The following is a 21,660-nucleotide window of genomic DNA, read 5'->3' as shown; positions in this document are numbered from 1 at the left end:
TCTCACTCATGACATTGCCCTTGCCTGATCGCGAGTCCATCGCGGTTACGTTACAGCTCGCTTCTGAGGAGCTGGGGCTTCGCGTTGTTCTCTCCGTCTCGCCATCTCAAGTAGTTGAGAAGCTTCAAAATCGAATGGTGGCTTTAGAGTGCGCGTTAGAGAACTGCTCTTTACTTTACGTGCTTCGGATAATTTGAGAATCAGCTTGGTATAGTCTGCTTTAAGCTCTGTTGAATTTTGTTCTAACGTAGCCATTCGTTCTTTAGTTGTGTTGTGAAACTCACGTTTTTACTTCGGCGTTCTCGTTGTAGCACTTCTGAGTATATCCGCCCATGTGCCATTACCTCCGATGCTCGTTCCCGCGCGAAATGGACGTGTGACCTTGAGTGACTCGGGCTAGTGGTCGATGACGTTGGAGTTGTGAGGCTCCACGACTGAAAGTCGGAGTGGCTGCATGTCGATGTCTTTACCTTAGGTCTGCCTCGTTTCATGTGCTGATTGTCTTCATCCAGCGGTGCCTGATCTTGTTACTCCAATGGCGCACGTTATCATCCTGCGCGCACCATGAACAGAATAAGACAGAGTTTCGAACACACCTTGTGCGCCGTTAAGTTCAAACCTCCACACAGCTTGCATTGCGGATCGCGCACAAGCGATGAGGTTAGGGTAGAAATTCTGCAGGCTCTGCGTTCAGTAGAGTCCGGGTCTGGACAAACGTCCAACCGATGGCGGAGTTTCCCGTATACGTAGCGTATGTCAACTTGCCTGACATATGACAGTCAGATAAGAAAGTGGGTCCATGTCTGACGAAGTTCGGGGTGCGAATTCTATCAAGCACAGCTATCACTGATCTTGAGTTCTTGACTTTTTTAGCCACCAGTGCCAAGGGGCACTTGTGGCGAGCATCGTCCGATCATCTTCATCAGTGTTGAATTATACCTTTGCAGCCCTGCCGCGGTGGTTGAGTGGCAAAGGTACTCCGCTGCTGACCCGCAGGCCGTGGGATCGAATCTCGGCTATGGTGGCTGCATTTTCGATGGAGGCGAAAACTATGTCGGCCCGTGTGCTCAGATTTGGGCGGAGTTTGAAGAACCCCCGGTGCTCGAAATTTTCAGAAACCTCCACTACAGCGTCTCTCATAATCATAATGTGGTTTTGGGACGCTACTCTTCCCATATAAAACAATTATACTTTTGCAGTTGTCACTTGGCGTCGCTTCGTAACTGCTTATTTCGTGCTCTTTTCCGGCTTTCGAGACAGCCCCTACGTCAACCTATTTATCTGCATTTTATCTAAACGGCGTGATCGTCACCATGATGTTCTTCTTAATGTTGGGAAAAATATTATCCTGAGTGGTCTGATCTAGACGAAACTTTGCTGCTGTTACAGGGGCTTGACTCACTAAAAAAGGTCCGGCCTTTTGTATTTTCAAGCCATCCCTTGAGCTATACACTATCTTGGTGTAGTCTTCAGGTAGGGGTGGCATGCAGGAGGCTTTGGTCACCCAATTTATGGTGAAGAAGGCGTCTGAGAGAAGCTCACCTACCCATCACTTGGATGAACTTCTTGCTGTGAAACTTGCGCAGTTGTTTCAGCACATTCCTTCTCAGTTTTGTGGCTTGCCATCACTTTCCAAGCCATAGTATCCACTGCGAAACTCACGTCTTCGCATGCTGCGTGCTCTTGCTCATCAGATGTGCCCGAGGTACCCGGTGTTGTTTGAAGGTCCTCCATAAAGCTGTTCACTTTTTCAGTAGAAGACACAATTTTCGCTTCGCACTTTGCGCAAAGGGTGGGTAGAAGGGTCCCTTACCTAGGTCCACTAAGGGTGAAGACTACCTTACGGCTGACTTTATTCGAACACAAAAGTCCGGATAAAATATGTAAATATCAACCAACCGTGGCAAACTAGGCGTCCGGGCAGTCCTGGACACTTCAGGCACTAGCGTGTATTCTTTTGAGTGTGATCAAAGAGTAATAACCAACAAAAGTAATAATCAACAAAGAGTAATAACCAACCCTCCTGCAGAGGGTTGTTTTTTTTTTGCGAAAATAATTACACACGTGTGTAGCACTGTGTTAGAACGCCTCGTTGTCAAGCTAAAAGTTTGGGTTCGATTCAAGCATCTAACCGCAATTTTTGTGGGTCACACGTTTTGCGGTGTTACACTCACGACCAATGATGCCCCCATCGACATCAACACCAACACCATCAAAAAAGTTTCTGCGAAACGTAGTGCGTACAGAGAAAATAGGCGGGAGTCTCACACGAACACGACAGCGCCAAAAAATTCGTTGTGCATTCCAATTTTTCTGTTGTTGGCTTTGATAAAAAAAAGCAACATTGTGCATGAGTGAAAAATTGAGAGAGATGGTAATAAATGAAGAACAAAATCTTAATTCTGAGAGGTGTGCTGCATGGAAGAGAGGTGTTTTACTGTAAAGCCTCGCCACTGACTGGAACTGCATAGCGGGAAACCCCTATACATCTGTCACATGGAGGTATAAGTCTTGCTAGCCAATGTAGTATTGCATGGCTGAAGGGCACCTTTACGCCTGAGGTTATACGTTACGAATCATGCAAGGAGCGAGCAGTTTAAAGGCCTACCCATTAATGAGCGCTTTGGCACAATCCATTCTATTTATCAGTAACAGCGTCAACAAAGCTTGCCACTGCACATATTTTCTAATCGGTTCAGTTACGGCCGTAGCGGTCGCGTTTCTATGGAAGCAAAATTTTAGAGACAAGGGTATACGCTGATGTCTATTCAATATAAAAGGCAATTGTTGGTTGACATGATTCCAGTAACCTCCAACAATGCGTGCCTGTAATAACCAACAAGCGCTTTTAGCCAATAAAACATCACCTATTACCGATATATGGTGTATGGAAACGCAGCGGGTACCTAACTCATTCAAAATGTGATGGATTATGGTGCTGTGAATGCTCGGCAGCTACACTCGCCATTCGCATGAATTGAGAGAGAGTTTCGAAAAACCAGTGATACGCACACCGACCTTCCTTTCCACATGGCATGCCCCGCCGCGGTGGTCAAGTGGCTAAGGTACTCGGCTGCTGACCCGCAGGGCACGGGTTCGAATCCCGGCTGCGGCGGCTGCATTTCCGATAGAGGCGGAAATGTTGTAGGCCCGTGTGCTCAGATTTGGGTGCACGTTAAAGAACCCCAGGTGGTCTAAATTTCCGGAGCCCTCCACTACGGCGTCTCTCGTAATCATATAGTGGTTTTGGGACGTTAAACCCCATATATCAATCAATCAATCCTTTCCACATGGCACGGTTGTGGTCATCACTGAAAAGCGTGGTCTCGCAAGTGAATGAGTAGACCATGCAAACGGGGTCCGTTCAAGCTTGTGTGTTTTACTCTTGAAGGCGAAGCCCAAGCTTGCTTAAGTTTTTCATAGCATTCGTACACCCCGCATAGCAGGTGGCGAGGAACAGCGCAGGTTGCTGCAGTCTTCACATAATTGCAAGCGTTTAACTACTCCTTGATAAGTGTGAAATGCGATAAGAACTTTTTAGATAAACAAACTTCTTCAAATGAATAAAACACCACAGTTTCTGCGCAAGGGCAAAGCATGAAGGTTATCTAATGTTACACAAAGATCCTCGAGTAGCTCAATACTTGCAACTTCCTGCTGAAGCACAACGGAAGGTGCCCGAAAAGGGCAGGCAAGTATACACAGGGCAAGCATGCACTAACAACTATCACCACTGGAATGCCTTTGTTTTTGAGCAATGAACCACAAGGGTCGACAACGGAGGACCGACGCTGTAAAATATTAGCGGCAAACTAGTTTAGAGGTGAGGCTTATTTGTACACGTCCGTGACGGGACGCACGTTCTCTAACATCTCGCATGTTTGAAATCTTGAGATAAAGTTCACCGTCGACGAAAAGAGCCTGAATCATATTGAAATTGTTTCTATGGGGCTTTCTCTGCGGGCTCAAAACCATTATACAAAATTGTCATAGCTGTTTGAGGGTCCCTTTCACAGAATGAAGAAGCCTACTTACTTTGATATTACTTTGACGACAGAGAAAAAGAGGTACTTAAGTAACAAGCAGACACTCCTATAGGGCCGGCCATGCGGCCTAGCTACTACACACTATGCCTCTGTTCATGCGCCCTCATCTGCGCAGAAAGTGCACAACAAGGCACTCTAATTCTGCATACTGTCTCTGTGTATGCCACATTGGGCAGCGAAAACGCATAATTTGATTCATATTTGGGCTTTAACGTTCCCAAACCACAATATGATTATGAGAGACACCGTAGTGGAGGGCTCCTGAACTTTCGACCACCTGGGGTGTTTTAACGCGCACCCAAATCTGAGCACATGGGCCTACAACATTTCCGCCTCCATCGGAAATTCAGCCACCGCCGCCGAGATTCAATCCCGTGACCTGCGGGTCAGCAGCCGAGTATCTTAGCCCTTGAAACATCACGGTGGAGTGACACGCATAATTTATTTCCGATGGAGGCGGAAATGTTGTAGGTCCGTGTGCTCAGATCTGGGCGCACGTTAAAGAACCCCAGGTGTTCAAAATTTCCGGAGCCCTCCACGGCGTCTCTCATAATCATATGGTGGTTTTGGGACGTTAAACCCCACATATCAATCAATGACACGCATAATTTTAAAGAGATGTTTGTTGCGCCATTCACGACGATATCCTGCAAGTTCTATCATGCGGCGCAAAATACCGTCAAATACTACGTTGCGCCGCGTTGAATGCAGCTTTACGGGCATGACGGACTTGGTTACTTGTTTTCATCAACTCCATTGCCATTGATTTTTCGAACAGCTAAGCATCTGTGACTGATGGTTGATATACAATGTCACGTTCTGAGTGATAGCCAGAAATAACAGACGCAGAATGGTTTTTTAGTAGCGTTCACTGCTCAACTGGCATCGGTGACCAAGATGCACTCTCTTAATTTTGGATCATAGGCACGTTAAATTTCTCTCAAGTGCTTTTGAAGAGCGATGTTTCTTGCGTTGCGACCAAGCGAGAAAATGTTTTGTGCATGTTCAAAATTGTCGCAGCACGTTTTGTTGCAATGGATTGCGTGGTAGTAAACGATCTTCTGAGCTGTTTATTCACAGCAAACATAAGACAGCTGCATTGGTGGAATCGGTCAAGCACTATAAAATAAATTGTCAACGCGACTTCATAACTGAACGCACATATGGCCAGAGCACAGTCGTGTTCTGCTTTACTGAAATCATAATTCCTTCGGTTCACTTCGGATTATTTCATATTGCTCTTAGCGCGTGACAATATCACTTTAACGTTTCATTAGCCTCTTTCACAATTTGTTATTTCATTTTCCTCTAGTCTGCATAGAGCACTATTCTTTTAGAGTCATTCTCACTTGCTTCATCTAATCCACAATTTATTGAGACACTGCTCTTCACCATTCACTGCCTGTGCGATAAGTGGAACAATGTTCAATTGTTTCTGAACGCATCATTTTGTACGCTTGCGCAACCCGCAAGAACCTATAGTCATGCACAGCTTTACTGTAAGATTGAAATATTGATAATTGATTTCGGGGGTTTAACATCCCAAAACCACCATATGATTATGAGAGACGCCGTAGTGGAGGGCTCCGGAAGTTTCGCCCACCTGGGGTCCTTTAACTTGCACCCAAATCTTAGCACACGGGCCTACAACAATTCCGCCTCCATCGGAAATGCCCCCGCCACAGCCGAGATTCGATCCCGCGACTTGCGGGTCAGCAGCGGAGTACCTTAGCCACTAGACCACCACAGAGGAGCTAAGATGAAAATATTGCTGAAGTGCAAATAACTAGGTTGCAGGTTGTTCATGACTAGCAGGTTGTAAACGTAAATACAACATCATCCTGAACTTGTCTCCTGCGCATGACGAGTGGCTTAATTTCTTAGACGTTGAACATATTGGCGGGCTTAGGTGTAAATCTGTCTCTTGCGGCAGAATATGAAGGATGGCAACTAAAATTGTCGGAGTGGAATGAAAGCCTTCAAGTGAAGCCAAGAACCCGCCATCTTGAAAATGGCCATATGAAACGATTGCGCGTAGCAAAGAAAAAGCAGAGTCGAAAAGAAGCATGTGAACAGGGACTAACAATGATTGAAAACAAAACACGCACTTGCAACTCTTTGTCATTCCCGGTTGTTTTGCCTTGTTTTGGCTTTACTGCGGGTGAATTGTTACCGACTTGCCCCATTTTCAGTCGTACAAGGAAGAAAAGACAACATTTTTGTCACGCGCGTGACCAGTTTAGTGTGGATAATTTGTTACAGTAGATTTACTTATTTATTCTTGACATTCTGGAGGCCCCGATAAGGGCCCAAGACGAGTGACTTAGAGAAAACAAAGTACACAATAATAAAACCTCCACAGATCCCACTTACCTGGGAATTGACTTTCCGCCACAAATGTGGAAGGAGGATGTTGGCTCTAGACACTGCAACATAAGTAAACTTCAGCGCATGACAACTAACCAGAATTGACGTTAACCCGACGTGACGACTGTATCAAAGGAGCACATATGTAATGTTTAAAAATTGGGTAGGCATCACAACAACCACAGTAGTGACGTGTTGCAATTTTTTTGTTGAGCGACACGTCATCAAATAATGCGAAATATGTGTACAAATGTTGCACGCACAGACATATGTTGAAGAGTTGCAGATGTTTATATAATCATTTGTTTGCAGTTGCGCAACAATGCCAACTGGAGCTTGCGTATTAGCAACACCAGAAGCTCATACGAAGCGCTGATGCTCGCGAGGATGCTGGCCCTAGACACTGCAACATAGGTAAACTTTAGCGCATGGTAACTAACCAGAATTGACGTTAACCGACGTGACGACTGTATCAAAGGAGCACATATGTAATGTTTAAAAATTGGGTAGGCATCACAGCAACCACAATAGTGACGTTTTACGAAGATTAGCGTCTATTCGAAAAGCAGTGCAGAGGCCTGGCGTAGCTCTATGGTAAAATTATTCAATGCCACGCAGAACGCCTGGGTTCGATTACACCTGGGACCCTGACATTTATTCTTTGCAATCGTGGTTGACGCTCTCGATGTCGGGTATTTTTTAACGCTACCGCCTTAAAACTCTCTCTGTGTGTTCTCGTCTTTTCTGGGTAGATACTAAGTGTCAATCACCTGTGGCACGTACCCGCACACCAGCGGCACATACTCGCCCGTAGGTAAGTGCCACTGTCTGGCTGGAAGTGTTCGACGACGTACGCGACGGTATTGTGACATTACTAATGTCTTGATCAGCGCGTTATATTCGCGAAACCATCTTACCATTCCAAGCTAATTTTTGTTCGCGCTAAGTTATGGGGGTGACCACAAGAGCAACCAAAAGTAAGTGGTTATATAGATAGACAAATAAATGGATAGATAGATAGATAGATAGATAGATAGATAGATAGATAGATAGATAGATAGATAGATAGGTAGATAGATAGATACGCTCGCAGTCGCTGAACTTCGCTAATAAATGCTTCGCATTTATCGAAATGATTAAGCAACATTGTACATATGGTACAAATTAAGCGGATCAATACGAATACTGACGTATCAACACAGCGTTTATTTATTTATTTTTGAGTGTTTTATTTATCTATTTTTTATTTGGTTTGTGTACATAAGAAACACAAAGACACAGAGGAAATAGAGTGAAAACAGGCTGAAACTACCCTCTATACGGGCACAACGCCTGCCAGCTCCTTCTGGAAGATAAACATAAAAAAACGGGGGGAAAGAAAAAAGAAAGAGAAGAAGAAAGTGAACAAAAGGTAAAAGTCAGACACACATAAACACAAATGAGGTCGCATAGAAAATGTATATGCACGCGACATCATATTCGTTTTCTTCAAGAAAGTTTAGAGCTTGATGGGCCTGGTCACGCCTAGAAGCACAACCTTCTGGGAAGAGGCAATGATCAAGGGTCATGCACCTAATTTCAATGAGTCCATAGCCCTTCTTGAGTAGTATCCTCTGCACGACGAATCGAAAACATTCCAAAATGTTGTGTTGTAGTGTCTCACAGAAGCCACACGACAAACATTTTGGACTGCTCGCACGTCCTTGACGGCATAATCGCTTGCTCGCTGACACAGAATTATGTCTTAGCTATTATATAACAGGGCTCCGTCACGACGAGTTGATGCATGACCATGAATAGGAGGAGAAAACAATCCGCTTGCGGCACGCTCATCCAGATGCTGCTTTATAGAATGTCGGCAGATCAGCAGACAGGCGCTGTCAAACCTGCATGAAATTTCTTCGCAGTCACGCTCATTGTGGGCACAAGTTGAAACGAGGTGATGCGCCTCTTTATTCCTAGAAATACCAACATGCAAAGGCATCCAATGGGAAATTAGAGACATCCCACTAGTGATACGTGTTGTGTCCGAGCTAACGATGCTGCATATATTTCGACCTGTGTATGCTGCATATAATTGTAAACAATCGGCTGTGGGCAGCACAAAAAACTGTGTGTATAATAACCTTCGATTCTTCTAATTAGTCTATTAGGTATTTCAGCATAACATCAATTGCAGCTAGTTCCGCAGTCGTCGAAGAGGATGGTCGCGATATGCGAAACACTCGTCAGACGTCAGTAGAAGGGCAAAAGAAAGCTGCAGAGCCACTTTGGCTGTCCGTGTATACAGATTCGTCTGTAAAAACTCGAAGATTACCGTCAAACTCCTCACGTGGGGGCGACTGGGCCCATTGATATAGTTCAGGGACTGACTGGTCAGACTATCTGGGTATTCTGGGAATGGAAAGATAAATGCGGAAGACGCATTCGTTATGCTCTTTTGGAGTAATGAAAGAAGTAGTATTTTCTGAACTGCGTGTAATTGTCGTAAACTATACCGCCATATTCCTCCTGTGCCAGCTTTGACGCGGAGCCAGAACATTATTAAGTGCATTACAATCTGCTTTTCTGTGCGTGCGCTCGATATGGTTTTAGGCGAGAAGGAGAAACAAGGAAACAAAGAGACAACACTCATGGTATTTTAATTGTGTAATAGCGTTAATTTCGAACAGATCTGGCAAGCTCTCCCAGTTTGTTACTATAGTCGCTAAAATGAATCAATGTACGCGGGGAATGTGCACGGGAAAAAGAAAAGTTCTGGTGCAATCAGGCCTTAAAGATTCAGCATGACCATGCCTTGTTCGCAGTGCTTCGAACAAAGTTATAATAGAGTGTGGGTTTAGGCTTAAACGGTTTGAAGTCATAGCGTAAGTTTACGCTTGATACATTTGCCGTTATGGTTGCGTTGTTGAATTGATATTAGTTAGCTTTAGACTTATTGGGGAGTCAGTGGAGTGATATTTGAAAAAAATGAATTTTACTGCTTTGTAGTGCAACACTTGTACTGTGTCAGTGTTGCATTCGGCGAAAACATTGCACAAAATGCATAAAGATTCTAATGTACTATGAATTAGCGAGTAATAAGTAGTTACCCATGCATTTAGGAGAGCCTCCAGCAAAGTCTGCCTTAGAAAGCGAAATTCTCGGAAACCTGATATATAAATGTTATAAACATGTGTATTCTCTGATATATTGCTAGTTATTGTGCCACAGAGGTACTTTTATAGAATAACTTAATTCACAGATCTGGAAAACAAAATTTTTAACTTGTGGTAATCTTCGTAAAGACTACCTTTTCAGAATTTTATTGCATATTTCATTTGCAACACCGGGATACTGTGTTTCCAGAGTTGAAATTCAGATGCCTTTATGTCATGACTTTCCCGAAGAAGCTTCACATCTATGCAAATGTTATTGGATATCAATTGTTCAACGCTCTTTTAGATACGATACTTTCGCCGAGAACAACAAACTGTTGACTGATATTTAGCCTAACTTTTACACTTACAGGGGTAAACCATGGCTTCACCATTGCCGTCTCATCAGACCAGTCGTGTTTTGAGAGCCCTGGGAAGATTATTGTCATAAAATAATAAATGAATGAGACAAGAAAATTTACTTTGCACTGCTTCGCCTTGATCGCGCGTTTTCATGCTCTGAAAGCGAGTCTCTTTGCCACGCGGCTACAGACTTACGCTTGATGAAAGTGAATACGTGCATAGCTAACAATATAAATGTGTTGGACTCATCGCACTAAAGAAATGTAAGAATATCTCGTTTTCTTATGTGGTTTTACTGAATTATGTAGTGGTGCAGTAAGTACGCTCTCAGGAGGCGACGTAGAGATGAAATGAAGGATCGCACAGATCAGTAAACGTTTTTCTTTGAAAAATAAAGGTTTATACCAAGCTAGCCAACATTGTTTCGCATCCAGACATCTATATCAAACTCGCGTTTCGGCGCTCCTCCTGAAGTGGTTGTTATGGGATTTGGCTGACGAGTGGAACAGCCTATGGCTAGGTGACCTGGTGGGAGTCCAGGTCCTTGCCTGCTTGACCGCGAAATAGCTCGAGTTGGTGCTTTTTACTAAATTATGCTTCCTAAAGGCAGTGCTCATGATGGCAGGAAAAAATTCAACAAGGCAGGTGTTTGTAAGGTAAAGTATGGTTTTCAGTTTGTGTTTCACAAAGCAGCGTGTCTGTACTAGAATGTAACTTTTATCGCACTTGAAAAATGCTTAATAAATGGCTACCGCACCACTGTTAGTTTTTACATCCTAAAGAAAAGTATACCGACCGTCATCATCAGAGTACTCTTGCCATCAGCTCCATCTATAGTGGGGAGCAGTCTGTTGTTAATATCCTTTTTCTCAAAGACTCTTTGACGCTATTTGTCAGAATAAGCTTGGCGTATTCTGCTCAGCTCTTTCTTTGTCGAGGATTCAACGATAACATATCTCGTGTGAACGTTCTTTCGATTATTCGAATCACTGTGCAATGTAGGAATACTAGCAAGTTCCTTCCCGTGAAGCACCTCTATAGAATTCTCACAAGCCGTACAATGCTAAAATTAAATTATCGTTAAGAACGTGCTTCCTGTCTGGAGTACTGCTTGATCTGATGATTTGTTCAACAGACTTAGTTCAAATATGTCTGCGTATCTGTAGAATAAGAAGACAAATAAATTTTTCGACACTAAGACAGACACAACTAGCTAATCATCTTCTTTGCCGAGTTCAGAATAAAAACACCGCCCGCAAGAATCCACATATAACGCGATGAAAAAACCTTACTCTGTATTTATGAATATTATCCGGCATGCGAAACTCCTCTCCAACAAAATCGCCTTTTCCAAATTGTCACTTCGATTACGCGATTAACTCGAAAGTGTGCTATGTCCGTGAATGCAATAAATTCATTAACTTCAGCCCATCTCTACGCAAAATATTATGGTTATAATAACGTTGACATTATGGCGTCATGTATAAAACAAATTTCTCCGTTGACTTTCTTTATACGTTCAAATCAAGAGAGACAGGCTCTTGGTTTACGTCGCTTTTACAACTTCCAGAAGGACAATTTCTTATACACTGTTGCTTTATGCTTTATATGTAGACAGTCAGAACTTCTTAGAAGTTTAATTTAGGTAAATGCTTAGACGACCCGATTGAGACGAGACATATCCTGGTTATGGAGCTGGGCTCCCGCTGTGCCAGCAACCTGCTTGCGGAACGGTGTTTTCTCGCGCTTTCGGCCGAAAGCCGACTCACAATCGCAGCTATAGCTAGCCCAGCCACCACAACTTTGTGCCACATGCTGGACAAAGCTATAACAAGTTTTTGCTCCCTCTCTCTTCCTTTTTTTTCTATATGTTTTATTGCTATCTTTCATTGTCCAGTTATTTGTTTCTCTTTACCCCCGTTCTTTTCTCCTTCTCTCGTACATAGCAAAGCAGTCGTGCGGTTCCAACAGATGCTTTTTAAGCTACCGCACTTCCATAGCCGAGTGGTTACCACGCTCACTTTAGAATCGTGGTGGGTTCGAATTCCACTTTAAACTTTTATTGCGTTTCATCCCATAATTTTTCTACTCCACTCCACTCATATCCTCCTCCTTCTTTCCACTTAACAGAGCAGAGTTTTTCTTGTCCCTCCTCCTCAGCGCTCCTCTTCTCACTACGCTTCACTCGCTCCAGGCTTAAACTTTTTTCCTCATTCCACTCTATCTGTCTATTGTCGTCGCTTTTCCTAGCACTTACTATACACTGCAGTGGCTTGCTCAAGTTTTGTGGCGTATACATTCTCGAGGTTTTGCGTACACTACGTGGGCTCACTCTATGCACGCCTAAAACAGTTCCGGTTTTAAAAGATGAATTTATCGTTTGTGCTTGTTCTGTTTCTGTTTACTGCTTACTCTTTGTACATATATTTGCTTCCACCATTCCCCGTACACCTGCCTTTTACCTCCCCCCTTTTTGCTTTGGCGCCTGTGGAATGAGGTCACCTTATTTAGGAGGCTCCCAAGTGCCATCAAGTTTAGAAAAACAGGTAACAAACTGACACACATAATTCAGAGGACATGTGCCTTAGCAAAATGTTTGAGTCATAATAAGCGTTCTTGTAGATTACAAGCCACTGCTAAATCGCAGAAAATCTCACACCTCACTGCATGGCACAGGCAGCGCATAGATACCACGATGATTTTGACTAGATTTCTAACCTCCCTCTCCTTCCTCTTTCAATCCTCCTCCTCCTTGACTAGATTGCGGTGTCGACGATGCACTATATCTATTCAACAAACTATGCAGCCAAGTGTGCAAGAGATTTGGTTCGCAAAATGTACTTAAGGCCTTCGTTTATCAAAGATTAGTTCTAGAAGAAAATTTATGATGACGAATAAAATACCTGCTTCATAGACTTGTACACATACTTCATAGACTTCATAGTGCTTCATAGACTTTTACCTGCTACGGTGGTTTAGCAGCTGAGGCACCCGGCTGCTGACGCGGAGGTCGCGGGATTTGATCCCGACCACGGCGGCTGCACTTTCGAGGGAAGCGAAAACGTCTGAGGCTTGTGCTCAAAAACTTACTTGAACGTCCAAGAGCCCTAAGTGGTCGAATTATCAAGAGCCCTCTATAAGGCGTCTCTCATGACCTGGTTCTGGGGCTTTTAAAAATCCGCTCCCGAGGCCCCATATGAAATTTTAGTTAAACCGTGGAAGGGTGGAAGTAGTTGCATGTCCGATAAAGAGAATTATGCCACAAGCATTTTTTTTGCAATCGATTCATTACGAGCTGCGAAAACTGTTTCTTTAAAGCGGCGAAAAACGAGGATGAGAGGAGGCGAGCTCTAAACTCTTGCCGCTCCTCCGCGTAGCGTATGCAAGATAAATATGTTCTTTACCCCGTCCGGCGTCTGACCATGAGGTCAAGTGCGCATGACGTGCCCGAACAAGCCCAACTCTCAAGCACGCGAGCGACGTTGTTTCGTTGGCCAGCATTATTTTCGGGCATGTGCCTTTTTTCTGCGGGATGGTTTGAAACAATGGCGTAGACACGATAGAATTGATGAGCATATATTATAGGGTCTTTTAGCTGACTGTACTTTGGCTCCCGCTCCTCTCAGCCAGTAGGTGGTTGCGCCACTGCGCATGCGTCATACGGACAGGCACTGAGCGTGTGAGTGGAACGTCGTACCGGGCGAAGTATCACGTGTCTTGAGCAGAACCAACCAAAATGGCAGCCTCTTGTGCCACAAGTCCATACTGCTCGGTAAACGCAGTGCTTGTTCAAGAAACACGCAAGCACCGACGACACTTCAAGACACACAAGGATTTGTACCTCTTCCGAAATCTTGTTACCACCAATTCCTTGGAGCATCCGGCCATATGGGCTGAAGTTCCACGAAACGATCTAAAGCTGACACTTGAGACCATAAAGGAGCATCTAGAACGCTTTTTTGGTATTTCCAACAAAGAAACTTCACAAATCTCCGATACTAAGCAGTTTTTTTAACAACAGTAACCATTTGGTGATTACCAGCAGTCACTCTTACACCTATTTAGCAAAGCTTTTTAGTTTTGTTTGCCACAAGTCATCGCGGTGAACGCGCTGCCTTGCGGTAGGGCGCTTGAAATGCGTTTGGGCTGCCTTGAAGGCTTCGATTCTGGTCCAGCTCCACGTGAAGGTGACAAAAAAGAAAAAGGAATGCTCATGAGTCAAGCAGTAAATGAATGCATTCTTCCAAATCAGGTATTTCCATCTTGCTGCAAGATAGAACTATGTCTACTTTGTTCAAAAAAAACTTTCTTGCACCGATAGCGCAGGGATAGCAGTGACCACATGACGCATGGCTAAAGCTTAAAGCGTGCCTTGCGATCCGGTAACGTTGAGCGGAAAGAGAAACGGAGCGCAAAATCGGTCAGATAAAAGTCCCTAATGAGTGCTCGAATGGGCAGGAGCATTGAACTCTTTTCCGAGACATGCATCTGCTTGATGCGCAAACCGCCGGGACACGAACGCATGCGGAAGGCAGGCACATTAGCCCCGCATCTCGTTGCAAATTACGGGAAAAGAATGCGATAAAGACGCACACATTCCCTTATTGCGTCTCATTATTTATCTCAAGTCTTATTAATCTTTTGAACCAACATCTTGTATAAACTCCACATGTCGTGTTAAATAATTTTAGCCATGTCACCTGCACTGTTGGCAACATCATAGCACAGTCGTCTACGTAAAGGACCAACGTCACGGCGCTCTCGTGTACGTAGGGCAATTCATACCTGCATGTCATGTCCTGATTCTCTGGGCGTGTTCCCGCGAAAGGAAAGAGGATCAGCATTTATCTTGCAATTTGACCCATTTCTATTGCGCTTAGCATTGCAAATTTTCGCAGACGTGATCGTGAACGCCCGCCCCATCTACGCACTGCGCTTGTCAGTTTGAAATCGTCAAACCTGGTCAGTGTACCTTTAACACCAACAATATTATTACTCATATTTTTTGCCTAAACACTGGCTACGTTGAAAACTTCTTGCGTAAGTCAAGAAGAACCAACTGCGCTGCATGTACACTGTCGTTCCTTATGAAAGGGAACACGCGAGCGCATGTTCCGCACTCTGTGGCGGGTGCCTACTGTACCATCTGCCGGCAGAAAAAGAAAACACGTTCGCTTTCAGCGTCATCTCTTGCAAAATAGAAAGGTAACAAGTTTCGGCTGGTAGACAAGTGCTGCTAGATTGCACTTCCTCTCTTCTCCGGCCTGCAGTGCGTAGTCCACTGCCAACATATCAAACACGGTGCGCGACCACGGCGTAAGCTGTAGTAATCGCCCAATATCGCTCGTCGCGCGTGTGGGGAGGGAACGTAATATAGCAGCATTTGTGATTACTTTGCTTAAAAAGCGTAATATTACCTGTTTTATAAAGCTTAGAGGTTTCCTCTTTATGAGAAATATCAACAAAAACTATTATGTAATAGGAGGAGTAGCCATATTCATATACCTAAAGACCAAGCTTTCTTTAAGACGTTTAATTGTAACCAATCAGTGTAATGTTTCATTGGAGCTCTTTTGTGTTCTTTTGACACACGAACGCGTGTACATATGTCAATCTGGAAGTTGAAAAACTAAACACTTAGGGAACACCAGAGCACTGCTGAAAAAGGTTTATCTCTTGATATAAAAGTTCACTTTCAGACTCGTGGTTCTGTCTGAATGCTTCAAAACACCTATTATCTCATCAGGATTAGTAGAAAAACAAAGCGCGAAACATTTGAAGGCATCAAATTGACGAAATGAACGAAAAAAGTGTGGGAGTGCCATGCTTATATTTATGAGCAAAAAGAAAAGAAGTATATGTAATGGTATATTTGACGAAGGCGGGTGCAGAATATTGTGAATGGTGATAACAGGCTCATTGCCTTTGCTGTGTTTACATGTTGCCCCTCAGTTTTATTGATCTACTCTTTTATGAAGGGCAAGTGTCATCGCCAATAAATTCTTAGGTTGCAAGTTTGTTCTAAGGGTGCGTGCCCTCCTTCTCTGTCTCTATTGCATTGGGCTACGGCATATGAATTATGTACCCTATTCAGCAGTAAAATTCCTTTGACTATGATTTATTAAATAATGCTTTCTACGAAAGAAGAGGTAAGAAAACAAAAAAATTATTGCTCAAGCGATCCGTACCCATCAAAACCTGAAACGTGCGACCCTGGTGTTCAGCAGTGGGTTCCATCGGAGGTGTAACTGAAACCTTTCAGATTACTGGTTACATGTTCGTGCTTCATGAATTTAGACACACGTTTGGCTTGTATTTGTCGCAGTGTTTAGCTCATCGCCGCACATTGTTTTCTCGCATCAGTAAGGAGATGGAGGAGTGTAATGAGCGGCAAAATGCGTTTTTTGATTCGTTATTGAGAGTGATTGTTTTCGAATCACAGGTGGTGACAGACTTCGCTGCCGAAGCCAAACTGCCGCTACAAAAAGTGCCGCCGAAAGCGGGCGATTGGCCCGGTGCACGTGCTCCCGGAATCATCACCTTGACACCGCAATGCCGCTTGTTCGGCGTAGGCACTGCGTCATGCCGCCTATATACAGAAAGAAATTAGGTGCCTTTCCTCTTGTTCAAGAACCACGCACTCATTGCTCGGCGCGGCGTTGTTGAAAGCGTTTCACATCGCGAGCTCACTTGGCAGCGTGGTTTGCAGGAAACGCCCACCACGGGCGCTTGCATTCTCGTTCGTGATTCAGCGCGGCTTAAAAGGCTGCCGGATCATCAGTACGCAGATGCTGCCGGCCCTCCGCCTCACGGGCTTGTTTTTGTGCCAAGACGTCACCTATGCACCGGTGAATTCAAGATCTCTTACATTTCCACCGTCGGCGCTCTTCTAGAATTGTCTCTGGCATATATTCATGTGGAAGGTTTCAGAAGAAACTGATTCCCGGGCGCTGGGCGCCATGAATGTGACTAGATGTAGGCCGTAACTCACGATGCAGCCAATAGCGCGCGTTCTTAGTTATGATGCTGAGAATTCCGTAGCAGCCAATGAAAACCGCTCGTGTAACCACTACCGTACGGTTTTTTGTTTTGTTTTTCCGAGCTACAAACTGCTTTCGCTGTAATCAACTAAGGTCACCAAGTTTGGAAGTGGTACGCCTCACCGACGCTTCTGTGGGCTTTGAGATTGGAGTTGTATAAATGGATGCCCCACTCCGCAGATTATGCAGTCGTTTTCCATAAGCCATGTTTTTTTATAACGTTCGAATAAATACAAAAAACCATATAACTTTCAACATGTAGCAGTAATAAGGAAAGCATTGCAAATTATTAAAATATTGATTGTGGATTCTTGCGCTTTTTTTCAGGAAAACCGAATATTATGGGCCAGCGCATGTGGACCTTAAACTTGAGTTTTCGACTTTTTGTTTGAAAAGGGTTGATACATCCAGCTAAGATTTATTCATAATATGAAATTCAGCTCTACCAAATGCAAGTAGCAAGGTCGCCTTGATGACTTGTTCAGTACACTTATAGTTTCTGCAGAGCATTTGATGATGACATTCAAAATATCAACTAGATGCTACTTTCATTCTGGTTTTTGAACGCAGGTCATCTCGCCGCGCACAAGCACCTTCATGGCGGTGTCTTCTTCGTTGATTCCCTGCCAAAGACAGATACTGCTAAAGTCAACAAGCCGATGCTGTTGCGCTTAATCACCCAAGAGCAGATGTTCTCGTCTTGAAGGCCTTGGAGAACTAACTTGCTCGAGTGAACTGCATTGCAGAGGCCAGTGGGTAATCCAACGCTAATACATTGTAATAAAATGTTGGAAATAAGACCCAAAGGAACGTTCCCTTAGAGTCGCTGATCCCATTGCTATAAAAATATTTCGCACCAAGAGACGCACCAAAGAGGAAGACACAACTTTGGTGTAATGGGCACTCTCTCCTCCATCTTGGCTTATTATCGGGAATATTGCAAACATACTGTAAAATACGTCTTGTCCCCCTGTGGGCCTTCACGTAACATTGACCTGCAATCTGGACGTCGATACCACATTTCCTTAACTTGACAGGCATGGTGCTGTTATGGCCCCATGGCGTAATATGAAAGAAGGGCAGAGATGGGAGAACCTGCTATACCAACATAGATATATGATTCATAACTTTCACAGATGGTGGTGTCGCCATGCGGCATCCGTCTTAACTGTCGTTTGGGGGATGCCCAGCCAGCCAGCCCATGCCATCGTTCCGTCGGCCTCACTTTGGCGGCTCGGTGGGGCTCTACATTTTGTCGCTGGCAATTTCTACTACGGTTATTGTGAAGTCAGACATTTACTGCAAGTCGTAGTAGCAATGATTTATCAATTATTGTTTGCTTGCTGAGCTATAAGAATCCCAAAATATGTTGGATGCCGCTGTGCAGACGCCGTGCAGTCAAAGGCGAGGTTTCCTGCTTTGCACGAGCACGGCCGCTTGGTCTTCTCCGGCCGTGGCACGAGCAGCGTTCACAAAGCTGTACACCGCAGCAGACAATGTGCTCGACGTTCGAAACTTCTTTTTCTTCAATAAACGCCGCACACGCGTTTCTCAACACGCAGTCTCGGATATATTACTTGCGAGGGTCAATGACCTTCTCAACGAAGCCTTGAAGCCTTGACAACACGGTGGCTGCAGCCGAAAACACTACACAAATTGTAGTGACGGGCACACCGGTGGCGGCTGCCGGTGCGCCGGCTGCACGATTCCTTAAACTACATCCATGTTGGGCTTGCACCAGCGCCCATCTAGGCGGTAAAAGTTGTGAATAAAGCGTTAAAGCCAATTGCCAAGCTAACTGTTACTTCAGAAACCACAGGAGCATAGGCCTAGCCAGCGATAACAGGAATAACGTCCTGAACGCGCCACTCGTGCTTCGCGCTCACGATGTGACCGCGAATATATGATGATCAACTACTTCTTCATTACATCTTTCCCCTTGCGGAAGACGGAGACAAGTAGGTGTTCAAAAGTGTACTGAGGGTAAGGGGTTTCGGTTTGAGGCGATCCATGCACGTGAACTATTTTGCGGCCTTGGCGACGAGGTCCCGTGTCGGCGTCAGAGGTTTGATAAGGTACTTGATGGCAGAAGTTTGTCCTAAAACACAGTTGGGTACACGGTACATGCTGACAACCTTCGAAGAGGTACCTGGGCACACAAGTGGGAGTTACCCAAGGCCAAACAATAGAGTTGAGAAAAAAACCCGCTGTGAGGCTGTCCACCGTCGTGGCGAAATTTCTGCAGCGCTTTTTTGTTGTTCGGGTGCGAGATAATTGCCAACATTCTTCCGCATATTGATCAGATTCGGAAACTGGCGTGTCCTTCGATTAGTCGGGTCCGGACAGTAAAATGGTGTCAATTGGAGGCGATGGTTGTCGATCATACAGGAAAAAGAAGGGAGAAAAGCCTGTCGTCGCCTGACATGACGTATCAAGTGCGAAACGGACGTGCAAATTTCCGTACGATGCGGCGTGCGGCGTCGCATGGTGCGGCGTGCCGCATGCGACGTTTCGGGACACACGGGGTCGAAGAAGCTATCCGCGGCAGGCTGGACCCGCATACGGTGCCTCAGCATTCACGGTCGGACGACTACATATCCTCTTGATGACTCTCAAAACAAAAAGCGATGCCAAACCACACTTCTTTTAACAAAAATAATTAATAAAAGGCCTCCATGCATGACAAGCACGTTACAACATTGGCAACAGCTGGTTATTCACGACTCCGGCAGGTAGGCCTAGCATGGCGGGCGCAGGCCGTAGCCTACGCCATTCACACGCTAACTCGTCACCGAGCGCTTGTTTTTGAGAACGCTACTAAGCTTTACACTCGTAAGTAATGCGTTAGCTTACGCTTTTACTTTCTCGATGCCATCGATGTGAAAAGCAAATGTGGAAACTAAACGAGCCAGCGCAGAGACGCCGGTAGCCGTGTTTATTTTTTGAAATGACCTTGCATCACCGTTCCTGATCTCCAATCTCGCTAACGGTTTCAAAACGGGCGTTGTCGTGCAGACACAGCACACTTCGAACATGACTTTGTTGAATACGAAATAATATCACGTCACCAGGAAAATGTACTTGATGTTTGTCGCGCCACTGCAGTCGCTGATGTCAGCAAAGCTACGCTCGCACCGAGTAGCCAGTTTGATGTTCGCCGCAAAGGCTACGCGGTGGTGGGATGCGATGATGCACCCTGAAACGTCGCGAAACGTCACCACTCAGGCTGCCGCATTGTTGTATTACGCGCAGCATGGCACTGAAAATCGTACCCTCCCGCACTTTATTAGCTACGTTTCGTAGGGTAGAAAAAGCTAACTGTAGGTGTGGTTGGATATAACATACATAAAAAGCATGTCGCCAAGAGTGCGGCTAAGGCAGTCGGTCAGGCCGTTTGTGCGTGTGTGATATTAGGTAGTACAGCAGTGACTAACGTGTAATTCAGCGGGAAGTTCTTGAAAAAAGATGTCAACATCTTCCCATAGCGAACTCTGATAGAATGCGAAGAAGCAGCGCTGCGCACGGGTGGTGTCACGGGTCGAAGGGTGCTAATGTGGTTACTGTGGTGTTGCAGGCGCGACGTCGCCTTTCGCGATCACGATCGTTTCTGCCAACCCTCGCAACGCCGGTGACAGTTGCGTTAGGCCAAATCACTTCGGCGCCTGTTTTGATGGGCGAAGACACTTCACTTTCCAGTGTCTCCCCCTTTTCAGAAAAATGAGTCGAAGGAGCGCACTCGATAATCACTCGAAGTTTGCGAGTGGTGGCGATGGTGATGATTAGAACAGGAAGAAAGCACCTAATTTCTGCAGCCCGGTAGACAGCATGGAGCAGTGCCTCGAGCGGTGGGGAGGGTGAAGCCAGAGAGAAATTACACGCGGTGAGCGCGCAGCAGGAGAGGGAGAGAGTGACGTCACCAAGGACTGCGAAGAAAAGCGTGATCTACTTGGCACTACTCTAACACCTGCGCCGAGGGCAGCGCGGTGCGGCTTGTTGGCACAGAGACACGGATGGACAGCGTTTCACAGGCTAGTCCTAGAGCAGCTTCCCATCTAATAATATCAGCAAGAAAGACGTGGTCTCAGTCATTCAACAGTTCACGAGGAGCGCTCTGATGTAGAACAAAGCAGTGAAGCAGAAAAGACGCGCCATCACGTTGCATCTGGCTGAGCGGCCGTTTCTGCATATCAAGTGAGATGGTCTATCGCGACAATAATACACCGACTCCCAGCTGATGTGTACCGCAGACGACCCTAAAGGTCTCTTTTCACTCAGCCCTAGGGTCGGGTTTGGCATAGTAAGTGCTCTATTAGAGGAGTAGGGTGGCAACCGTTGGGCTTGCAGTAATGACACTCCGTGTAAGATCGAATGTTCTTCTGCACAAATTTGTACGTTCCACGTCAGTAAAACTGAAGACGTAGTGGGGCGTAAGTCTAAAACAAACCAGCATGTGCGCACTGCAGATCAGCATGGAAAGCAGCACATATGCGAGCGCGTATTTGCCTTGGTATGACAAGTAGCAATTTGCAGAAGTCAGATTCGTAGTTACGGCGATAAAAGAGTTCATCACGTGTGGCGACGTGAGAGGCTTGTCTGCGTAACACTCGAAATGACGGGCGGGCGGGTGCATGAGCAAGGTAGTCCATCACATATGCAATCTACAAACATTTCCGTTGCTCCATAGCCTAGTTGATAGATCAATTGGTG

The 21,660-nt window shown here is 45.2% G+C and overlaps 1 protein-coding gene across 1 annotated transcript in view; it reads left to right on the top strand.

Moving 5' to 3' along the window:
* The window catches only part of LOC119169860 (uncharacterized), a 159,646-nt gene extending 141,893 nt beyond the window's left edge, over nucleotides 1–17,753 (top strand). The window contains exon 8 of the mRNA XM_075886558.1: nucleotides 17,524–17,753. Coding sequence (XP_075742673.1) covers nucleotides 17,524–17,657 — 134 coding nt within the window. The 3' untranslated portion in view covers nucleotides 17,658–17,753. The remainder of the gene's footprint in view (nucleotides 1–17,523) is intronic.
* The last annotated feature ends 3,907 nt before the right edge of the window (nucleotides 17,754–21,660 follow it).

This window comes from Rhipicephalus microplus, chromosome 2 (genome assembly GCF_043290135.1).
Source record: "Rhipicephalus microplus isolate Deutch F79 chromosome 2, USDA_Rmic, whole genome shotgun sequence".
Classification (NCBI taxonomy): domain Eukaryota; kingdom Metazoa; phylum Arthropoda; class Arachnida; order Ixodida; family Ixodidae; genus Rhipicephalus; species Rhipicephalus microplus.
Note: the sequence above shows the minus strand (reverse complement) of the source record. Positions and strands in the feature narration are given on the sequence as shown.